Below are 22776 nucleotides of genomic sequence, written 5' to 3'. Positions count from 1 at the left end.
ATCAACTGCTTTCACAATGGAAAACTGCTGCTCTCAGGATGTCGTTTGACTTTGTACCATATGTTGACACAGTGATTAATGGGATGTAGCAGTAGTATACACACATTGACATTTCTGCTCTATCGTATGTTTTAAGGTTCCGTCAATGCTGAGTACTAGTCTGAATGCAGAAGCGTTGCAGTATCTCCAAGGATACCTCCAAGCTGCAAGTGTGACACTGCTCTGAATTGCATATATTCCACAAGCAAGATCAAAAGCTGTTTTGTTATACAGAAGGTTGACACTGACTTTTTTTATAGCAGAGCTCAGACAAAATGAAAAATGCTACTTGAAAATGTATTGCAGAATCCATCTTGTAAAAGATAAATGTGGCTTTAAGCAGAAACTGAAAGAATTTGGTGGTTTGTGTACTCATAGATAAAAGGTGGGTAACTTCCATTCCCAGTTTAATTTCAAAGGGAATAGTCATAGCGGTTTGTTATGGGATTTATTTGAAATCTGCATCTGCAGTGTTTGGATAACATTTTGAAATGTATGGAGAGCACTGGCTGTAGAAACTCACTTCGGTCACTAAAATTCCTTTTCATTTTGATGTTGTCCTTTGTATTTCTTTTGTCTTTCCTTAAACTTTATCTAAATTGTGAATAAATAAGAAGTACTTGTTTAAAATGCCTGTCACTGTGCGCTTACTGTTTTAGAAGAATGTAGTTGGTTTAAAAAAAGATAACATTTTAAACTTAGGATAGAATATAAAATAGTGGGACTGTGAGGATTTTTCTTTATCTTAAGTAATAGTTTAAATACATTGTAGGATCATACAGAGCAAATCTAAAACTTCGGCAGAAGGTCCAAAGCTATTATCACTCTTGATATTCATCAACAGGTGCACCCCTTCTCTTTGAACAAGGCATGTCAGTATAGTGCAGTAAAAGCAAGTAATATACCCTCTTAGAGCGGTATCAGCCTCCAAGTGGATTTTTAGTGATGTATTAAAACTGAAGCAGTGATTTTAAACTTAACTCGGATGTTCTCTCTGTCTCCTCATAAATATACTGATTAGGTTTGGTAGCCTTGAAGTCTAAGTGCATCAGTTTACCGTGTCGTTATGGCTGTTCAAGTGACTAGTTAAATAAATGCCTGAGCCTTACTGTGTTCTCGGATGGCCTGGGCACCAAACTACTAGACCATAGGCTTTTAGAGCACTGGTACTGCAGGGATATAAATAAATCTAATTATAGAGACTGAAAAACTCCTGAATAAGAGTAAAGTCTCAGACTTACGTGATATTAAGCAATGTCATACATGACAGATTTTTTAGTTGTCCACAGAAATTCTGCAGATGACTTGAGTCAGGACTGGTTTTTTGTAGTTAGAATGCCTGTCGAAGCTGGGCCTTTTATCAAGAAAGTTACTGAATTTACTGAGGGTGAAACATAGGGGAGAATCAGCTGTCTTTCAGTTCTTCCTTAGTATCTGTGGCTGCCATGGGAGAGTGCATGCTGGCCATATCTCTTAATATATAAAGAAATTAGTTGCTTGTTAGACAACGGATTTAAACTACTAAGTGCCTAAAAATGTCTTAAATGAGTCCGCATCCACAGGTTTTCCTGAATCTGGTCTGTCATGCAGTGTCAGGCCCTCTTTATTCATAGGTATGAAGTGAAAGCAGTTCTCAAGAGTGAAATAATACAGTGGTGATCATGAAAAGCATCTGCCTTAATGCTGATGAGAGAGACTGTGATGTGTATTACAAGTTTGCCGAAGCGCCTTGCAGAATGAATTTCAATAGACAGGCTGAAACCACATGGGAGATGTGTGACATTTGCAAGGAACTGAATGCCTACCTCGAATGTCAATGTTAATTGAGCTGTGGTCATTCAAAACCTGCAAGCCAAAAGGATACTCAGAACTCTTGTCTGCTTTGCAGCTTTGTCTTTTTCCTTGGATAATAGGGAGAACAATTCTACAGAGAACTTGCAGACTTTTTTTTCCTGTCAGCCTCAAAAAACCAAAATTAAATTGGTACTGGTGGTCATGTAACAGTAATTTGACATGCTACCTTTGCATCTATTCAAGTAGACAGCCTATTATGCATGTATGCTAGATAACCTTGTGCTGAAACGGGGTTCTTCAGCACTATGCAATATTAAGGGGCTTGTATTAGACCATCTTAGTTCTGCAGTTCTAAGCAAGATTTCTTTAGGGGACAGGTTGCTGAGATATGTAAGTAAGTGAACAGATGTTTCTTATCTTACCAGTACCAACATAGATGGAACTGGACAGGATTTACAGCAACAAGCCAGAACCTTTTTGAGAGGTAGCCAAAGAAAAATTGGCTCTTCTGAATGGAAAATTATCAGTGAATCTTGATGTTCACTATCTTGCACTTCCTGCAACGTGTGACTTTTTGTTGTTGGACAGACATTCCGTGTGAATAAGTGCCTAAGTGACTTCAGATCAACAAATACTAGTGGCGTACTTGTCTTTTAGTTCACTCAGAGTTGAGTAGACTTAGACTTTGTAGACATGGTTGTGGCTGTGGCACTGTTAGTGACATGTTATTTAGTCCTGATATATTCTGCAGATTTCATAAGGCATGCAGGTGTTTATATAGAGCACTTACCCTTTCAGGGAAATGAACTTTCAAGTGTAGTGCAGGCAAGCAGATGCATCTCTGCTTCAGAGTACAGGCAAATGTTATTATATATGCCCTCACCTTCATTTATGCCCTTATTGCTACTTCTACCTCCCCTTCTCAAGATTCAGAAGGCAACACAATGTTCCAACTATATTTATCTGTTAATTTTAGTGGAAACTGATGCAAGCAATGTTGTAACATTTTTTCGCAAGATTGTTGAAGCCCTCTGGGTCACCCTTCGGTGTATTCTTTGTCAAACAGTTAGGCAAATACCAGTTTCTTTAGAAAGCTCAGGCTGGAAACACCTGGTATCAATAGATCTTCTGAGGACTTGGGAGCATCTAATTCAATGTTAGACAATTAACTCCTGCCCATCACCTGAGATCCTCGTCTGAAACACTTCTGAAAATGAGTAGCCAATTATCCCTTGCAATTGATAATGGTAGAAGATTATTCAAATTCAAGGGGAAAAAGATTACTTGCTCCTTTTTGACTATGAAATGGGCAAAGGGACACCTGTTTTGGGATCTTTTGACACCAGGGAACTCTAATCTACTGTCCTTTTTTGGGGCCTACTGACTGACTTGTGGTTGTGGGCTTCTAAATAATGTTCTGAGGCTTTTGTAGCAGAAGAAATACCTTATTGTTGGTTTAAGAAACAAACAAACAAACAAAACAAAACACCACCACCACTGTCAAGACCAGTACATATTCTTGTTTTCTTGAGTTGTGAATGGGATACGATACTACCAGCATTCCTGCAATGCTGGCAGCACATATTAAAGCAAAGTTCTATTTCTCTATTTCTTCATATAAATATGTGCTAAGAGTCATCCTCTCAGTGAGCCAGACATTTCATTCTAAAAATTCTCTGATGAGGCCAGAGCACATTCTTTCTCTCAGCTGACTTCTGCTTTCAGAAACCTTGATTTTCTTTAGGCTCTCAGGAGCTTGCTTGAATGTGCCTTCCATCAGGCAGCACTGCTTTGATTGTTGCATGTACTTTTGTACTCATTCCATGACCTTTCCAATGAGAACAGCCTTTCTGAGAGCCGTAATATTGTCAAGAAGGGGTAGGCCAGATTAAAGCTGTCAGAGCATGTCTTTGTACTGTCAACAGCACGAGTTAACCATAAGGCATCGTGTGAGATTCCGGCTCAAAGCTGGCCACAGCAATCTATTTGTTTACAGTTCTTCACCCTTCCCTGAAGTTCGCTCATTCTTGTACGGAAAAGGTTTATCATTCAGTGAGCTTCCCTTTATCAGTCCCAAGACTGCATGCTTCAAGCTGTCAAAAATGCTGCTAAAATGCTGGCGAATCACTTTGAAAACATTTTGACAAAACTTTGGAAGAAGTTTGCAGTGCAGCATCTGTACACCTGCACTAACTTGGATAATAAAAACAGCCTGGCTGTAGCAGTATGGCGATTTAGGCATCCGGCTATATTTGGTGGAGTAAATAGTCTTACCTGGCAAACAGAGCTGACTGCACGCAGTAGTTCACGGAAAGCTAGTGTAGGTACAGCTACACCCCATGCTCCAGAATGGCTTGGCGGTTTCCTTGTCTCAAAGCTCCCCATGTCAAACCTTGATTTTTGTCTTAAAACAGCTTAATCCTTTCTTCATAGAAACAATAGTATTTCTCAATACCTGTTACCTGTTTTGCGGATTCCATCAACAAAAAAAAGCTGAGAGAAGAGTCATGCATGTTCTTTTAGGCCTCAGCAGAAGTATTACAAAGGCATTTTCTCCTGTTTCAGGCATTTGCTTTTAAAATTGTGCAGTTGTTAACTGGCAAAGATAAGCGCCAGGTGTGACTTCTCTGAAAATTTAAATCTACCTATAAAACTACCTAGCTATCAGAAAGCAGGATAAATGCTTTATTTTCCCTTAGCTTTCTACCCTTACTTATTTAAATCAAGTCATTATTGCCTTTAATATAATTTAGAGGAAATTTGAGGTATTCCTGGGAAATATGGACTATAATAGTAGGTACCAGCTAGTACATGAAAAGCTCAGTGACTCGTATTGACAGCTAGTTGCAAAGGGACTATAGGCTTTCAATTTTTTTCTCAAAATAATAATAATCTAATTCACGTGAGGTCAAAGCTTATGCTGGATTTACTGTATTGTATTCAAGGTGAAAATAGAAGAAAATACCTTAATAATAAAGTAATAAATCTTAATAGAAAGTAAAAGATATTTTGTTACAAATGAGTAACGTCACAAAAGCAGAATAAAGGGGTTTTAGCACAGCTAGTTCATATACTTAGCTTCCCAGTAAAAAGTTTTCATTTTCAAAAGCTGTGAAGAGAAATTCACACTCTGTTTTTGTGCCTGATACAAGGGGTATTTTGAAATAAGTTTTTAACAAATAAAATATATTAATAACAAATATCAGATTTCTACATGAACATCTGAAAATACTGTAATTACAGTACTGCTTCCTTCATAAAACAAATGAAAGTTTCAAATACTTTACAAATGATTAGCTAGAAATAGGTCTCCGTCCTTGTTTAAGCTGCTGCATAAAGAAGAGTGGAAAAGTCTTCTGTAACATTTTTGAATAACTAATAATCGTACACATACTAGAGGAGTAAATATCCTTCAAATGAAAGGACAAACGTTGGATATTTGAGGTGGTGTGCCAAGTGTTCCTTAGACTTTTGAATTACATATGTATTTGCTTAAATTATGTTCAACTTTGTAATTTGGCTGCGGATACTTTTTGTCTGAATCATGCAGATTTTACACTTATCCAGACGTTCACAATTTTCTGGAAAAAGAGAACATAAAACTGAATTTTTAATGTAACTCAATCTGGAAAAAAAATAGACAGCTTTGTAACTCCCTGTCTCCACCTAACTTTCTACAAAAAACCTGACAAATGTTGTTTCTGTTATAGACAATATTAAGCCTTGCAGTAATGATTACACAACAGTTGAAATTTCATTTCCTTCTGAAATATAACTGTGGCTGGCTTGGAATAATTAAAGCATCTAACAGCACATATTATTATGCAACAGACCACAAGAACACATGAATAGATGTTTAAATGTGATATGGGATATATATCTATATACTTACATACTGGAGAATGTCTTTTAAATGCTATATTGTCAATTGATTTTAAGTGTACGATGTATTTTCTTTATGGTATCTTTGGAATCCATATCAGTATTAAATACAGAAATGGATATGGAGCTTTAGGTATATTGTTTTTTGTTTCTAATTTGGTTTTGCTGAGATGTTGTAGTTGTGATTCTCCCTACTAAATATGAAGGCTTTTGCATTTACATGTATTCGGTTAGTAAATGTTGTGGGCTGGATGCCACATTTTTTTGCCGAACAATGGCAGAAATTACTGACTTGCAATTTAACAATGCCATAGGGTTTAAATGCAATCTTGTAACTTAAAATGTATTTTTACCTATTAAGAAAGATAAAATATTTCTAAAACAAAAAGTTCTCATAGTATCTTTTTCTGACAGAATGGATTGACCTATTCTAGCACTGTTTGATATTGTACTGTAATTTTTGCTAGCTGCTTTGCTAGTGCAGATTTGTTATAAAAAGCAGTTGTATTGCTTTAAGAAATCATACAGGTTAGGAAAAGTGTTGTCTTTAAAATACTTAATGATACTTAACTTTAAAAAAATTAATGATGGCATTTATTTAATCTTGTAGGACATTTTGATTGCTACAGTGACCTAGGAAGGGAAACTTCCGCTGTGTCAGAAGTTCACTGGACAGCTGCATGCTGCTCTTAACGTAGTTTTCACTCTTCTTTCAAGAGCTATGGTATCTGAAGCAACGTAACAGTATTTAAAGGCTCAACTTGTATGACAAATCTAAAATTACTACAATAGTGGCATGCTGAAATTTTGCTTTCTTAATGCAAAATAAATACATTCATATCTTGGTTTTGACTTAGCTAATGTACATGGATTCACTCCAGGTAGTAATTTCAGGAATCCAGCAAAAACAATCACAAAACTGAGAGCCATGGTTAAGGTAGTGGCAGTTAATTATTGGGGGGAGCGGGGAGCTTTGGGAAATGGGTGGATAGATGCACAGAGGGCAAATTAAAGCTGTGCAGAGGAACTAAACAGATTTTACATTCATGCCTTTTACATTCAAATGTAGATCTTGAGTTGAAATGCAGTTAGCTGCAGAGTTAAATGATGTCAGTGGTGTGCAGCTGTACACACAAGTGGCATTTTTTCCTGGGCAGTATCTGTTCAAAGGTTTTTGCACATACGTAGTTACTGGTTTTACTTATACATCTTCTGAAGTTCAGCATTTTTCCTTCCCACCCACGTGTTTTGAAATTTGAGATTTTTTTTAAAATACTCTTTTCCTAGTTGTCTTGGCTGACATTCGCTATTAACTCCTGATTTTAAAATAACTTTACCCTGGTGTTTACCCCGAATGCACCCGTGCTGAATGTGCCGATTCGCCTTCGGCCTCGTTCCCTTTCTCTTCAAAGGCAGACCCGGCTTCCCGGGGGACCCAAGTTCCGCGTTTCTTCCGTTTCAGATTGTTCTTTTCCCAGAAATGCAGTGACGGAAGTAGAAAATGGATATTTTATATACGTGCCTTTGCTTTATCCGAACAGAAACGGGGCACAAAGGGGGGTGGACGGAGCGCGGAGGCGCTGCCCGCCTCGCAGGTGCGCGGTGCCGGCGGGCGGCTGCGGCGCGCCCCGCTGTCGCCCCGCGGAGCTGCCGGGGCTGCTGCCCGGCCGCTGCAGCCCCGCCGGACCCGCCGGGCTCCCGCCGCGCCGCAGGAGCCTGGTAGGCGGCTGCTTTCCCAGCGAACGGCGGCCTGCCCCGGCTGGGCTCCGCTCCCGCGGGGCCGCGGCCCCGCCCGCGGCCCCGCCCGCGGCCCGGCCGCGCGTGCGAACGCTCCCGGCGCCCCTCCGCCGCCCGAACCGGGGCCCGCGCATCGCCCGCTGAGAGAACGCGGCTGCCCGTCCCCGGAGCGGGAGGAGACGCGCGGGGAGGGGGCCGGCCCCAGCGGAAGGCGGCCGGGAGCCACCCGCGCCCGCAGGAGGGACCGGCGGCGGCCCGAGCCGCTGCTTCCCTCCGGCGCCCCCATCTTGGCCGGGTACCGCGGCCCTGGCGCGCGCGGGGCACGCCGGGAGCTGTAGTCCCCCCGCCCCGAGGCGGGCTGCGGCGCTTTCGCCGGGCACGCCGGGACTTGTAGTCGCCGCGAAGGAGGCGGTGCTCCCGGCCGGCCCCCGCGTCCACTGGCTGAAAGCGCGGAGGGGGGCGGTGCCCGCGGGGGCTCGACCGCTCTCGATTGGCTACCCGCCTGCCCCGCCTCCCGGCGCGGTGCCGTCACTTCCTCCCCGGCCGGAGCTGGCCCCGCTCATTCTCTTTAGTGTTTGCCCTGTGCCCGCCGCCTCCCTCCGCTGCCGCGGTCGCCCCCCGGCACCCCCCCCGGGACCCGGCCCATGGACTGAGCCGCCCGCTGGCCCGCACCACCCGCCGGCCCGGGAGCCGCAGCCCAGGCAGCCAGGTGAGGGGGGAGGCGGCCCGGGCTCCCCCCGGCGCCGAGGCAGCGGGGCGGGGGGTGGCGGCGGGGCCTAGCGGGGGCCGCGCCGAGCCGTGCCGGCGGGGCTGTGGGGAGGGGACAGCCCCCGCGGCGGGCGGGCCCGCCGCCCCCTGCTCCCCCCCGCTCCCCCCCGCGCCCCTTCCCCCCCCACGCACGGGGCTTTGCTCGGCTCCCGGGGGTGGCGGCGGGCCGGGTGGGCAACCCCCGGCCCTGTCCCCACCGCCTGGCGGGGGCGCGGCGCGGGGGAGCGCCCGGCGCGGGGGGAGTGGGGCAGGTCGCGGCGGGCGAGCCGCGGGGCCGTCCCCGCTGAGCCTGGATGGGGCCGCTGGCGGGGGCAGCGCGGGCCCCTGCCCGCCCTCCCTGCCCGAGCGGCTGCGGCGGCGCCCCCAAGCCCGTGGGGCGAGCGGCGGGGGCGGCAGGTGCCTTGGCCGGCCCTAGCGAGGGAGGTGACAGCGGCGGGGCTGGGCTCCCCGAGCGCTGCGAGATGGGGCTAGCGGCAGCACCGGGCACCCCAAGCGCTCCAGGCAGGTGATGCTAGCAGTCCTCTGCCCAAAATCCCCGTTTCAGCTTGGAGGGTGGCAGTGGTGGCTCCGGCACCCCCGGAGCAGGGGTTGGTGGCAGCGCAGCTGGTGTGGGGTCTCTGATCCCCTTGGAGAAAGCGGCTGCAGCCATCCCGCTTCTCCAGATCGCCCAGAGTGGGTGACAACAGTCACAGACTTCTGCAAAGTCTCAGGGGCACATGATCTCGGTAGCAAAACTCCCGAGACTGAACTAGACTTGTCTGACTGTTCTGATAAAAGGTGTAGGTACGGTGACAACAGCAGGAGACGCCCCCAGCCTCCTCCTTGTGCAGATTACAGTGCAAACACCGAGACAGCTGGTATTAGCAGCATTAGCTTGCTTTCTGAACACTGGCATCATCACACTTTCTCCTCATTGCCCACGGGGTTTGGCAGCCATCACTGCACCAGGCTCACTTTTCTTTTCACTGTTTTTTGATCACAACACTAGTTTTTCAGGAGATGTGCAACAGCAACAAGTTCCTTTTAAATCTTTACACTGCTGCTGTCTGTCCTAGAGGTTATACGGGGTTTGATTCGTTTGGGTTGTCCATCTAGGTGATACTATAGCTGGTAATGTTGACAGCCATTTTTCTGATTTATTCATCTGTTGGGTATTTTTGTCATTGCTTTTCTGGCAGGTTTAAGGCAAACCTGGGAGGAACATCATTTGGAATGTAAATGAACGCTAGGTGTATATATAGCAGTGAAATAAAATATCTGAATGAAGTCCTTTGTCTGCTTTTGGAATAGTATATTTATAAAATCTTTTTTCTAACTAGAACGTGCAAGTGTACTACATAGTTCCCTTGCTCAAACTGGCAGCAATGTATTTTTTTTTAATACTAATGAACATCAAAACTTGAGTTTTAATGATGTAGCTATAGCTATGATGTAATAAAGTGATCTCTCATTTGTCTATTGATCATCTCGTACATGCAACAAATTTCTATGTTCAAACTTTTACAGAGATACTCACTGGATGTCTGTCACATCTTGATGAAAATTTGAAGAGCCAATGGGTTGAATTTTTTACTGTATTTTCTATTTTCTGATGTTGGATCAGAATCTCATTTCAAAACTCTCATTAAAGGTTGTATGCAAGATACAATTCTTTTTTTTATTATTATTTTAAGCAGCCACTTTTTCTTTGTTTGAAATTTTTCATAACGTTTATCATTAATCATTTTTTCACTATCAGTACCAGTCAGTCAAAGTATTAGGTATTTTGTGTCAAAATTAAAGTATTCATAGGTTGAAATAAATTTGGGGTGATGTAATTGTACAAAGTCAGAGCAAAACTGAGAACTGCTCTGTGCCTTTCAGATCTTACTGAAGAACAGCAACGTTATTCTGAAGACATATGAACTTTCCAAAAATTTTTTTTAGTTGCTTTGTCTAGGATCCTTGCCGAGGGGTTGATTATTTTATTAGAGTTCTTGAAGATGGAACAATAGAGGAGATCTGTGCACTGATTACCATGTTAACTGTAATCAGTGGCAATGGGCTTTTTTGACCTGTTCTATTGCAGGGAAGAAATATATTAAATATTTTGTCACAGTACTAACTAATTCAGCTAGAAGTAAGCATTTAAGCATTTATCTTTATTCATGATTGACTTATCACTTTCTGGTTTATTATTTTGCATTATGTTTGGAACTGTCTGGTTTATGTGTATATCTGCTAGTTCCCTCTTTTCCTTCAGATTTTACTTTAAAATTTTAGCTTTTCGTCACCGGTTCTCTTATTAATAATCCATGTCTTAGCTCCCAAACTAATTTGTTTAATATTTAGCGTTTCCACCCTTGAAAATTCATCTTACCAGTACTCAAAAAGAGCATCATCTTTTTCTACAGTGAATGTTGCCTTTGAGATGTACCTTGTCTTGCCCAAATATTATAGAAAAAGATTTATCTAAGAAGAGAACATTGTTCAGCTGGTGTTTTACATTTTGTGTAAATAGCCTTAAGTCTGTAAAATTTGTAGTCTTTTTTTTATCTTGATAGGTAGTGAACATTTATTTAGACTTTCCAGTTGTAAGTAGTTAGATGTTCTTAAACACTGTTGCAGCAGTCAAACGCTTTAGAGTTTTATGCTCTATATTACAAAGCTACCACTGATATGGGTTTTTCGAAGGTATATGAGGAAGTGAACCATCTCGACAAACCTCTTAGAATTTGTGGACATTTGTTCTTCATGCTCCAAAATGGTCGAGTGTGGAACAAAAGAGACTCGGCCACCACATTCGAGTTATTTAAAACTCCTTTTTAAAAAGGGAGGGGAGGGGGAATCTTTCTAACCAATAGTTTATCTAGGTAGTGAATGCACTGTAATATTCCCCAGTCTGCAAACAACAGGTGAAAGTGTTGTTGAACAGTGGGTCTGTCTTTGGTGTGGCCATCAATTCTGATCTGAGCTGCGGGGGCTTGGCCTCCTCTGTCAGACCAGCTCAGCAGATTGTTCCTGCGTGGCAGATAAGCGCTACTGCAGTGCTGCGCTTTTACCCAAATGGGGGTTGGTTGACATTGAGTGGCAATAGAGCTACGGACATGTAAAAATAGAGGAGGCGAAGGGGTCAGTGAGTAAATGTTGCGCATTCCACAGTTCGTTTAGTTATTTCAGTTCTGCCTAGCCCCCACCTCGGATACCCACATCGTTTTGCAGGGATAGGCCTTGGGTTTTGTGTTCTAGTTGCCCGTCTGTGAAATAGGGATAAATGAACTTTTCTGAGAACTTTTGAGAACAGAGTTTGTTGTTGATAAGGAACAATTAATCTTCCTTGCTATGTGACTGAAGGGTCAGTAACTGTCCAGATGCTCTATGTTATGAAGCATCCACTTTTCAGAAAGAAATTAATGCTTAATTTAAAACCTCATTTCCTATCGCTAAAACTTTTTCTTGGATATTGTTTATGACATAATTTTTAGTTGGTGATGTCAAGAAGTCCTTGTAATTTGAATCTTGAGGGTTTTATCTGGTATCTGTTCTGTTTCTCATTCTACTGTCGTTCTCGTTCCATAAAAAGCCCTCCCTGCCTGGTGCTGGTGGATCATGAATGAATGCAAAGAAAGTTTTAATGGGGTACACATGGAAGTTCGTAACAAGTAGCATAATGAGAATGTCATAACTTCCAGCCTTCCAAATGTGCGCATCCTAAGGAATAGGACACCTTTCCATATTCTGGTCCTGGCAATGAATAAAACCTATTTCTTTGAGGATTTAGTCTCTCTTTATCAAGAGTTCAGAGCAAGTCTGCGGTAGGACCCACATGAGATCCCCCTTTTTGCCAAACCTGTTGTTTAACAACAAGGCCGTTGTCTTCCTCTACTAAGAGACGGAAATGTGCTCTTACAGCCAGGTACACGAACGTGTGTTCACAGTCATGGGAATCCGGGCTGGGAGCAGCTCGAGGGAGTGAAGTAGTCCGTCCCTCTGCGGTGTCAGGTATGCCAGCCTTGTTCTAAATGGATGTTTATCAATTACTTAAAGTTTGCCAAGAGTGAAGTCACCTCTGTCACCCAAAGCAGTATAGTTCATTGCAACCATTACTATCAGAAAGCATTTTCTTGATGCACTTTTAAGCCACTTGCCTCTAGTTCTGTCACTTTAAGCATGAAGAACAGATTGGGGAACACTCCAAAAACTTTTTATGGACTTGAAGACTGCTGGTTGTCAGGCCCCACCATATACAAGCTCCTCTTCAGCATGTACAAGCCCAAATCCTTTAGTGTTTTTCTTACAGGTTATATTTTTCTAAAGCTGAGTGTTTTGTGGTTTTCCTACTTTGTTTTTACTAACTGGGTCCACATCTGTCTTGAAGCGTGGTACCCAGGTGTGGATGCAGCGCTCCAGCTGAGGGCTCAGTAACACTAAGTACAGAGTAGAAGGACTACTGCAAATATCTCTCAGGCTATTTTTCCATTTCTGCATCTCAGTATGATGATTGCTTTTTCTAAAAGAGCCTGTCAGCATTGGCTTATGCTAGGTAATGATCTTCTGTTGGTTGTAACTCTTCTTCCACTCTGCTGATGTCAACTGGTGGTTTCTCTGCCCTGTGTTTGATCAGCAGACAGTGCCTGCTCAGAACCTTGCACCTGCTGAGATTAAGTCATTCATTTTTGAGCCTGGTTAGACCACCAGAGATGGCTGGAGAAAATTCAGTTGTCTTTATACAACTTGGTTTTGATCTCGCCTGGGAGTATTATCCATTTCCTTGTTTTCCAGGTGCTTAATTAAGCCTCCAGAAAAACTTCCTAGAAGAAAAGTTGAACTGATTAGACTGTAATCCTCTCATCTTCCTTCTTCACTCTCCAGTTAAAAAAATAGGCACAATGTCTGCCTTTTTCAGGCACTGTATCCTCATCTGTTCTGCAGGACTCCTCCAAGATAACTGGTTACAGTTCTAAGATTCGTGCAGGATTTTGAAATGGCTGTCTGAAGTAAATTCAAGACCTTGTTTATCTATGTCCTCTTCTAACCTTAATCAAGGTTGAGATCTTACCCATTCTGTTGCCGGTAGTAATGTTGCTAGCACCTGCACGCAGTTGGCTTTAGTCATGGAAAAGAAGGATTAAACACTTTGTGCTATATTTGTAAGCAGAATAAAATACGTTTTGATTTCCATTTAGAGCAGTCCATGCAGTGACAGGTTTCATATTCAGTACTGAAACAATTTTATTCTAAAATGGTTTTAGCTAGGTGGACTTTTTTATATGCCTATTTATGAGTGAAAGCATTAGACTGGAAATGTAGCCAAAAGGTAAAATTTTTGTCAGATTTTTGCAGTTAATTTTGCAGCTGCCAGAGTTTCTCAGATTAGCGGCTTGCTTTTGGTTTGGCTTTGTAAATTAAGGTCTGGGTCTAATTTCAGTAGCTGATCTCTAGGGCTGTTAGGAAGAAGGTTAACTTCTACAGAAATGGAAGCCTTACTACAGAAAGAAAATTTGCAAGTGACTCTTAAAATCCTGCAAAGAGCACTATTGTGAGATTCCACTGTTTGTGTAAGAAAAATCACTTGGGTTTGGGGAAAGAGCAAGGAAGGAAGATTTTTGGATCAGGTTGGAATTTCTGCTTGGAAAAACATAGCTCCGTTGAGCAGTCCGTCAGTGACAATTTAATGGTCATACAAATTCTTGTCATCCAAACAGATGAGACAAACTCAATGTGGTGGTGAGACATTTACTACAGAAGATCTTTTTGTAGCTTTAGGAAGCAAAATACTAACTCTCTGTTTTTCCTTTTAGGCATTCTCCATCTTAAATATCCTATTCAGAACTAAATCCAAATCTTCACTCTCTGGATCTCCTAAAGGTACAGGAACCTCACTTAAAACATTAAAGTTTCTTTTATTTGCATCATATTAAAGAAACCACAAGTTGTGGTAAAATCTGATTATCCACAGGAAGTGTCTGTTTTTTGTTTGATCTTCTGGCTTCTATCTGCAACACCTTTGAGAATTATGACACAAAAACCCCCCAAGAGAACTTTTATCTGAAAATGCTACATTCTTTCTTTTATATAGGAAGATTTTAATTTATTTTTGGCTGAGTGGACTGAGACTGTGTTCACATCTTTATGCATTTCTTTGCTTGCCTTTTGGTTACCTTAGTGACTTCTGAACTTTGCATTTTAATGTATTCAAAATTTCTGGGAATATTCCAGGCATTGATGCACCAAAAGAAAATAAAAATCTAAAAACCTGAGTGGGGAACAGTGCTCTGTAATCTGCAAATCCATCTCTCTAAGTTTATTATTGTCCACAGGTCATTGAATTGTTTGATGGCAGCCGTTACCATCATGAGGATGATATTCTAGTGCAACACTGTCTCAATAAAATTTAAAATATTAATGTCTGAGTTAGCAAAAAGTAAGTGTGGAAGGGTGGGAAGGGAGCAAGTTATGTGATTAGCTACTGGCTAAGATGGTATGAGTAAAACATTTGTTCATTCACCTATCTTTTGATGTTTGTGAATGGTTTTAAGTTCTAGCAATGCCTCAAGTATTGTATAGGGATCAGTTATTTGTACTAGTATTTGTCCTGAAAAGTTTGAAGTAGCTAATCTCTGATTACATGGAAAAATCACTTGAAACACTGGCATCTCTTTGTCTCTCTATCCACTGAAACAGCCTTTAAGTTGTTAGCCTCAACTTTCTAGGTAACGGTGCTTTTTCTTGGATAGTTAGGGTTTTGTAAGCCTGTTATAAGGTAGAGGGCGTATTACTTTGTAAAAGCACTGTAAATCCTTTTATAATCCCCAAATAACCTATAACTAAATGTGCAATAGTGGACAGTCAGTTCTTACACCCTAGTGAAATACTTCATACAATAGTATCATAAACTTCACAGGTAGCTGAAAAAATACATACAAAGTTCCAGTTTGTTTTGTCAGACTGTTCTTTGAAGTTGCTTGTGTGAGCTAAATGTTTTTAAAAAGAAAACATAATATATATTTGTATATATAAACTTGTAAGGTATAATCTTGTAAGTTACTACCTAGTGTCTGAAATTGTCAGAAGTTTGTAAAGTGGAATTTCAGCAATTCACAAGATGTTTTTAATGCCTACTTTGCTTTGGTTCTGCCTGAATTCAATCTAATGAACTCTGAAATAGTTCTGAATTGGTGATAGCTTACAGAATGTAGATTCAACTTTTGATCTGAATATAAAAATGTGTGAGATTGGTGTATTGGTGAAGGAGAGAGAAACATGATGATGATGTAGCAATTTATGTAGTAATGGTGTAGCGATTTATGTAGAAACAAGCATTATATTCACTTAGGTTAAAAATGACACATTCATTGGAAAAGTTTTATTTTCCTTGCAATTCAGGTCTCTCGCTGATAATAAATCTCTGTTCAGCTGTGGCAAAAGACTGGCGTGTCCAGGAACTCAGCTACTTGAATGTCTTGGGGATAAACCTTGAACAGCAGTGTGTTTTACAGGTTTCAGATTTCTATTTCAAGTAAAGATATAGCTTATTGATTTCTTAAAATTTCTTTTTGGTTAGGCATTGCAGCTTTTCCTTCCTCCACCTTTAGAAATCGTCATGGAAAGGAGCACTCACAGGATCTTGTTGAGTACATCTTTTCTTTCTTGCGAAATTAATGGCTCCAGAGGCCATGGTAATTACCATGTATGGTAATTCTGGTCATCAAATCATGGCTATACTTGTAATTGCAAAGCATTTTGCAAAGAAGGGTGAGTGGGATTGTTACCATCTTACAGAAGCATAAAGTGAGCTGTGCTTAAACTCTCAATACTTGGTTTCTTGTGAGGTTGGAAGTCTTTTGGATTCCCAGAAGGTGCATAAAGGCTGAACTCTTCCAGTTTGTTGAAAGGTTGGGGGATGGCGTGTGGTGAATTCCCGCGAGGTGTGCTTCAGACACTTTCTAGATCCTTAGTCCGTTTAGAGGTGACTGAGCAGCCAGACTGCCGAAGAAGTTGGGCAGTTGGTCTCTATGCTGAGAATAAGCAGGTTATGAGCTGTGGACGTGTCTGCAGCATGGTTTTTTGTCTGGTCATGGAATATGCACAGCAGAAGTCTATTCGAAATTGGATCGGTTTCCAAAACCTTATTGTTTCAAGCACTAGGATGTGACCTCCAGTCTTCACAGGTTTTTGTGAACAATGGCTGAATTGTCTGTCCTGAATATTACTCTAACCAGAGGTGTTTGAAGAAAAACTTTTTCAATCTGAACACTGGTGGTTATAACTCTTGATGGAGAGAAATCTGGGTAGAGAGCAGTCTGAGCTGTACTGCTGTGAGGTTCTGTAGTACTCTGCCGTAAATATAGAAAGTGAACTAATAATATCCTTGTCAGGGACTTCCCTTCTTGGGGAAAAAATAAATTACTAGGGATTGGTATACTGTTCTTCTCTGCATCTGTGTGATAGTTGACTAGAAAACCACTTTAATGTGTGTATTTTGGAACTGAAATTCTGTGTTCCCTAAAACCAGGTGACGGCAAATAAATGAAGGATTGTGCCTTGCTTTAAAGGCAAAATGCTTGTAAGGCAGAGTTTTCTGAGAAGAATTTCAGACTTCGTTTCCAGCATGATCTGAAAGATCCTCATGTTACTGATTTCAAAATAAAAACTTTTGGTGTCGTCTGCTCAAAATGTGTGGATTAGAAACTGTTTAACTTCAATTACTTTGAAGGGCATTGCACTTCAGCAGGAAAGGAGAATTAGCTTTTTTTATTGCACTGCAAGACTTTGTAGTCTTTACCGGGCAATTATTGTTGTATTATGTCTGAAAATTTTCAGTGTTTCTAGTGATGCTCCTGGGAATGAAACTTAGTGATTATAAAATTATTACCCTGGAGTGTTAATCTACATACTTTTCATCCTTGTCTTACAACTTCTTGGAGCTCCTTTAGATAGACGCCCTAATACCCTTTTCACAGTTATAATGCATCCAGTGTATATATTCTGCAAATTTAGTAGTCAAATATAGTATTTGTTTTGAGTGTAATCTACATGTAGGTCTTCTGCACTAATGAGGTCTGAACTAATTTCACTCTCTAGTAAAAAACAAAGTTATCCAACCGGTAGTATAATAAGCCTGCCATGTTTATGATGTTTTTTCAAAGTAAAAATATTCCAGATGGTAGATTTGTTGCTGTATTTGTTATTTCCCAGCAGCTTCTTTCCTCTTATTTAATAAATAAATAAATAAATCTTTGTATCCATGAATGTATTAACCTAGGTTCTCCTCTTAGATTTGTTTTGTCAGTAACTAGCTAAAAACTTCTCTCTGACTCATTGCTGCTCCTCTTACATTTGGAAGTCCATTCACAGGTTCAGAATTTGAAGCTTACAGAGCACTAGTGGAGTTGTGTTGCTACTAATAGCTCCCTGGTGGTATCTGGAGCAGTGATTTCTCTTCTCCTTTTCATTGCTAAATTATGAAAGGATAGATCTTCGTTTGCTGCACTAATAAAATCTGTAGGTGACCGGTGTATGTGTGCATGTGTGTGTGCCTGTGTGTGTAAAATGTATTTACTTGGCTGTAAAATTTATTTTTAATAAATAAGTTGATATGTGGATCGTAAGCAGATATGGGCAGCTGAGCTCTGGCAGCAATGATAGCCTTCAAACTGGCAACCTGTTACTGTATATTTAGGTTTAACTGTCTGAGCATGAAGATAATGTTGCATCCATGTGTAAGAGAAATCTAATACTAATTTGTTGGTGGAGGAAAGACCTATCACAATACTTCACATTGGCTGGTGCAAGTTCATCGCTTGGAGGTGTTTTTTCTTAAATGAACATAGGTGCCTATGAGCGCTTTCAACACTTGTTTACAGTTCAAGGCCAAATAACTCTAAATTGGTGATTGAACTGTGATTGAGACATGTTCTGACTTAAATAGAAGTAACCTTCAAAACGCACGAAGCTTATAATGTTATGAACTCTTACACCTTCGCTTTTCCCAGTCACAGCTACTTTGGCATTTTCTGCTGGACACCAGTTGTGTTCCCCTCATAAATGGCTAGGCATTCTTCTTGGTGATCCTGGGGGAAAAGTATAGGATTGTAATAACGGGTGCATGCTCTAAATAGTTGTTTTGTAAAGACTGCATTTATTGCTTGTCCTTCCAAGTTAAAAACTTTAACTTCAAATGGTAGAATGCATGAAATGTAATCTGTTCATGAAAGTTGCTCTTTGTTTAGTATGTAAGCAGTGGCTATCAGTTTAAGTAACTGGATTTGCTTTGTAAGTGGATTCAGTGATGGGGAAAACAGATGGATAGTTATCTTAAATGAACAAGCATAAATAAAGCTTCTGTACTACTCCTCTTTTATAAATGAAAGAAATGTGAAACTTAAATGATAGGGCGTATAGATTGAAATATGCTGTTAAAACTGGATGCTTAAGTGACCTATCGCATACAAAATGGAAACAATGGATGCTTGATTGAACACTTTTTCTCCTTTTCCCCTTTTTGCTGAAGAAGAAATAATTTCAGTAGATTGTTAGTTAGAGAATGCTAAATATTTAGTATAACCTTTCTTTCATCTTTACATTTTAGGTCAGCAATTTGGCTTCATCGCACTGAGTTTGCCTGCATTCAAAGCTGTTTACCTACAGTAATTTGCTCTGGTTGGAAGTGAACATGTCTCAAGTTCAAATTCAGAATCCTTCTGCTGCCCTTGCAGGGAGCCAAATATTGAATAAAAACCCATCTCTTTCACAGCCTTTGAGTATTCCTTCTACTACTAGTTCTTTGCCCTCTGAAAATGCAGGTAGACCTATCCAAAACTCTGCTTTACCCTCTGCATCAGTTACATCCACCAATGCAGCTGCAGGTAAAATTGAGTGTCTGTTATTAAGTGTATATATTCTTAGTGTTTATAGTTTGGCATGATATATTCCTGATGTCTTGCACCTACAAATACTTCTAAAAGTAATATTTATCCAACTACAGTAGCTTGTAATGCTTTTTCCCTATTGAATGAAATCTGTTTGAGACAGAAGCATATTTTTCCACGAAGTTCTAATAGTTAATTGAAATGTTTGTAATAGTAAAGAATATTTAAAATTGTATAACATTGAATTTTTAAAACATTGCTATCCATCTTTTCTACAAGTAGCTTAAGTATAAAAAAGGTGTTGTTTGAAATAGTTTGTTTCGTTCTATTATCTTTAGTTCTTTTATGACCAGTTTAATGATAAATATATTGTGCTAATAAAATATAATAGAGCGAATAAAAGGTGATAAATAAAAAATAGATAATAGGGAGAAATAGGAGAAGGAAAAAGAAATTAACTGACTTTTTGAAATTATTCAGAGCAAGTGACCATGATGAATACTTAGGAGATTTGCTCCTTGAAATGTACTACATAAGATGCAAGCTAAATGCGGGAGTCAGCTAACTTCATACTTCTGGCTTGCATTAAAACATTAAATTTAATGATGCTGTCTTTTAGGCGTGCGCATTGCTTGGAAATCCCAAAGTTCAGTAGATTATTGCCAGTTTGGCTAATGAACAGAGCTGCCTATTCCAGCAAATCTTTTCTGAGAAGTGGTGTATTGCAGACAACTAAATGCTAAGCCAATGAGATTTTTTTTTAATTAAAAATTGTAGTAGAGTTCATAGCTACCTGTTCATTTATCTGATTTTATGTGATCTTTCAGCTCCTTCAAACATGGCAAACCCCAAAGAGAAAACCCCAATGTGTCTTGTGAATGAGTTAGCCCGTTTCAACAAGATCCAGCCTGAGTATAAGCTTTTGAGTGAGCAAGGTCCAGCTCATTCTAAGGTAAATATAAGTTTCTTATTGCTGTTGTTCCTGCTCTTTCACTTTCATAAGTGGAAAGCCAAAGTATATGCTTTTGGTGCAAGATAATACAGAATAATAGAGAGGAATGGGAAGCTCACCAAAGAACCGATGGTAGGGAAGTGTGAAGCTGTTACATGTGTACTACAAAGTTGATTTCCCAAAGTACATAGCGGTTGAACTTACCTGTTACCTAAAACTACTGAGCTTTTTTTAAGAGTTTGTTAGCTCCATTATGAGGTGCTTGGCATTGACTTTCATTTAATAAAGCAAGGTTTGTCCCTTGCACTCTTTGCTAAAAAATTTTGTTTTAAATACGGATGATCTTTATACAGTCACTTTCTAGTACATTGTTAAGCTTTGGTTCTACATCTTGCCTGTGCTGCAAATTTTCTGTGTTCTTCCTGTGGTGCATTTTAATATTTTGAAATTAATCCCACCAACTTTAAAAGATTACAATAGTTTCTTAGTCCAAATTATCCTGTGAGATGCAGGAAGATTTATGGCAATTATGTTTCTTTAGGAAAAATGCTACATAAGGAGTTGTAATGCTTTTGTGTCTATGTAGTTGGCAAGGTACAAACCTGTATTTGTTGATATGCCCAGAATTTTTACTACGTAAAATTAAGAGTTATTCTTTCTTGTGCACATCATAACTGAATGTTGCTTTGCCGTTTGCTCTGTTTTAGTTATAAATACAATGAACCTTTCTATCCTAATTGCCCGATATTTGGGAAACAAGGATCTTGGTATATGTTCTTCTATGCCTGAATTACAGTATGATTGAACAGCACGGAACGTTCATCTGCTCTGGAACAGTTACTTTAGCAAAAGAATCTTTAGTTCTTCACAGTGGAAATACAGGAATGCCTAGGGTAGACCAATGGTGGGCATCCCATATCATGGCATATCTTTTACAATGTATCAAAATCCCGGTAATATACAATTCCTTTGGTGTTCTGTCCGTATGCAGAGAGATAGTTTTTCAGGAATATAGCAAATATACAAGCAGTTTGTATTACTTCAGAGAACACTGAAGAAGGGAGTTCTAGCAACATTAAACTTTTTAATCCTCATTGAAGATCTCTATTGTACGAGAACTGAGGTCAAAGCATACAAGTAAAATCAGCTTGGGATGTGTCTATTTAACCTGACATCGTCTGTTTCCCGGAACAGTGTTTGTGTATGTTAGAGGAATTGCCTTGGAATTGAATAATATTAAGAACTAAAATCTTTCATCCAAAATACATGTAATGTCATCTTCAATGTGCAAAGGAGGCAAGGTTTGCATTTACAAAAAGTATTGGAATAACATTCAGAGCATCTGTTCACTGGTGTTTTCATTCTCATTGAAATTAAACTTCATTTAATTACCAGGGAGACCTTGGCTTGCTGTTGTCTGATTAATTTGTGAAAATTTAGGGCAATATGTATCCTTCTTTATCCCACATACTTAAAAAGAAGTGCCACAGAGCTTTGCTCTATAATCAAGTAGGTTTGTGCTCACCTGTGGGCATGTAGAAGCTTTTATGGTGCAACATGAACTTACCTTTCTTCAAACTGCTGAAAAATATCATTTAAAAAAAAAAACAAAAACAAACCTACAGTATTAAAGCAAGAATCGAGTTATGTGGAATAAAAAAGTCTGAATTTCAAGGCTGCTGTTCGGAGTAATGTTGGCATACCAGCTATCCATGTAGCTGTCACCTCTATGCACGTTGTGTCTTTTGTTTTTTAGCCTTTATGATCTCATGCAGTATGCAGGATAGTTGCTAGCTACAGTTATTGTGAAATTCTTAGTTCAGTAATTAGGGAAATCCTATCGATGTCCAAAGTGTTTAAAATCTGGAGATGACATGGTAGTTGAAGAAAGCTTTGATTAGCATATTCTCAACTTTTACATCACTAAAGGACTCATTGTTTTGTGTAAGAGGGTCTAATAAATTATGTGAATACTGAAGCAGCTCATAATAAAATTCATGTTTTCTATTTTTGAGGTGTTTACAGTGCAACTGACTCTAGGGGACCAGCACTGGGAAGCTGAAGGAACTAGTATTAAAAAAGCGCAACATGCAGCAGCTGCCAAAGCTTTGGAAGGGACAAAATTCCCTAAGCCTACGGCTCGTCCATCTCGTAGTGAAGGCAAGAATCCAGGTATATGCCAGAACAAACTGATTTTAAAAAAAAAAAACAAAACCAAAACCACCTTTCTAGTTTTGGTATGTATTTTACAGTTGCATAAGGATGAATAAAAACAGTGATTCTGCATATTTAACAATGGCAATTGTCAGGTTTTGTAAGAACATCGTCTTGATTTAATCTTTGATCATTGTAGATGACATAAAAAAAAAAATCATCATATTAACAAGTTAAAGTATAGGGTTTTCCATCAAGTCATTCAGACTTGAAAAACCCACTGCTTAACTTACAGTTTTGTATTGTAACACTTGGTGGAATCCTGAAAAAGATGTTTATCCTACTACTAAAAAAAAAAAGTAAGTAAAAAAAAAAAAATCCAAACAAAAAACAAACCATGAGGAATTTGGTCACAGCAAAGAATAATCTTTTGTGTGGGCAGATGAATGTGTTTGGTAATTCTGATAGGATAATTCAAAAGCTTGACAATAAAGATTTCTTTGGAAATGAAGTTTAAAAAGAAAAACAAACAAACAAACAAAACCCCCAAAACCCAAAACTGTTAAATTTGTGTTGAGGGATTGGATCAGAACTTTAGAA

The 22776-nt window shown here is 40.0% G+C and overlaps 2 protein-coding genes across 13 annotated transcripts in view; both read left to right on the top strand.

The window, feature by feature from the left end:
* The window catches only part of CSE1L (chromosome segregation 1 like), a 28437-nt gene extending 23582 nt beyond the window's left edge, over window positions 1-4855 (top strand). For 2 of the 3 annotated variants that reach the window (XM_075166392.1, XM_075166390.1), the window contains exon 25: window positions 137-590. In XM_075166392.1, coding sequence (XP_075022493.1) covers window positions 137-226 — 90 coding nt within the window. In that variant the 3' untranslated portion in view covers window positions 227-590. Of the gene's footprint in view, window positions 1-136 lie in introns of all 3 variants that reach the window. The other variant, XM_075166391.1, reaches the window with a different exon arrangement.
* A 3113-nt stretch (window positions 4856-7968) lies between these two features.
* The window catches only part of STAU1 (staufen double-stranded RNA binding protein 1), a 33401-nt gene continuing 18593 nt past the window's right edge, over window positions 7969-22776 (top strand). For 3 of the 10 annotated variants that reach the window (XM_075166380.1, XM_075166377.1, XM_075166383.1), the window contains exons 1-5: window positions 7969-8161; window positions 14001-14067; window positions 18791-19067; window positions 19898-20022; window positions 22038-22194. In XM_075166380.1, the coding sequence (XP_075022481.1) occupies window positions 18875-19067; window positions 19898-20022; window positions 22038-22194 (475 nt within the window). In that variant the 5' untranslated portion in view covers window positions 7969-8161; window positions 14001-14067; window positions 18791-18874. Of the gene's footprint in view, window positions 8162-8628; window positions 8722-14000; window positions 14068-18790; window positions 19068-19897; window positions 20023-22037; window positions 22195-22776 lie in introns of those variants that run through there. The other 7 variants (XM_075166381.1, XM_075166373.1, XM_075166378.1 and 4 more) reach the window with 5 other exon arrangements.

Source organism: Calonectris borealis, chromosome 17 (genome assembly GCF_964195595.1).
Source record: "Calonectris borealis chromosome 17, bCalBor7.hap1.2, whole genome shotgun sequence".
Lineage (NCBI taxonomy): Eukaryota > Metazoa > Chordata > Aves > Procellariiformes > Procellariidae > Calonectris > Calonectris borealis.
This window is presented reverse-complemented; position numbering and strand designations above follow the sequence as displayed.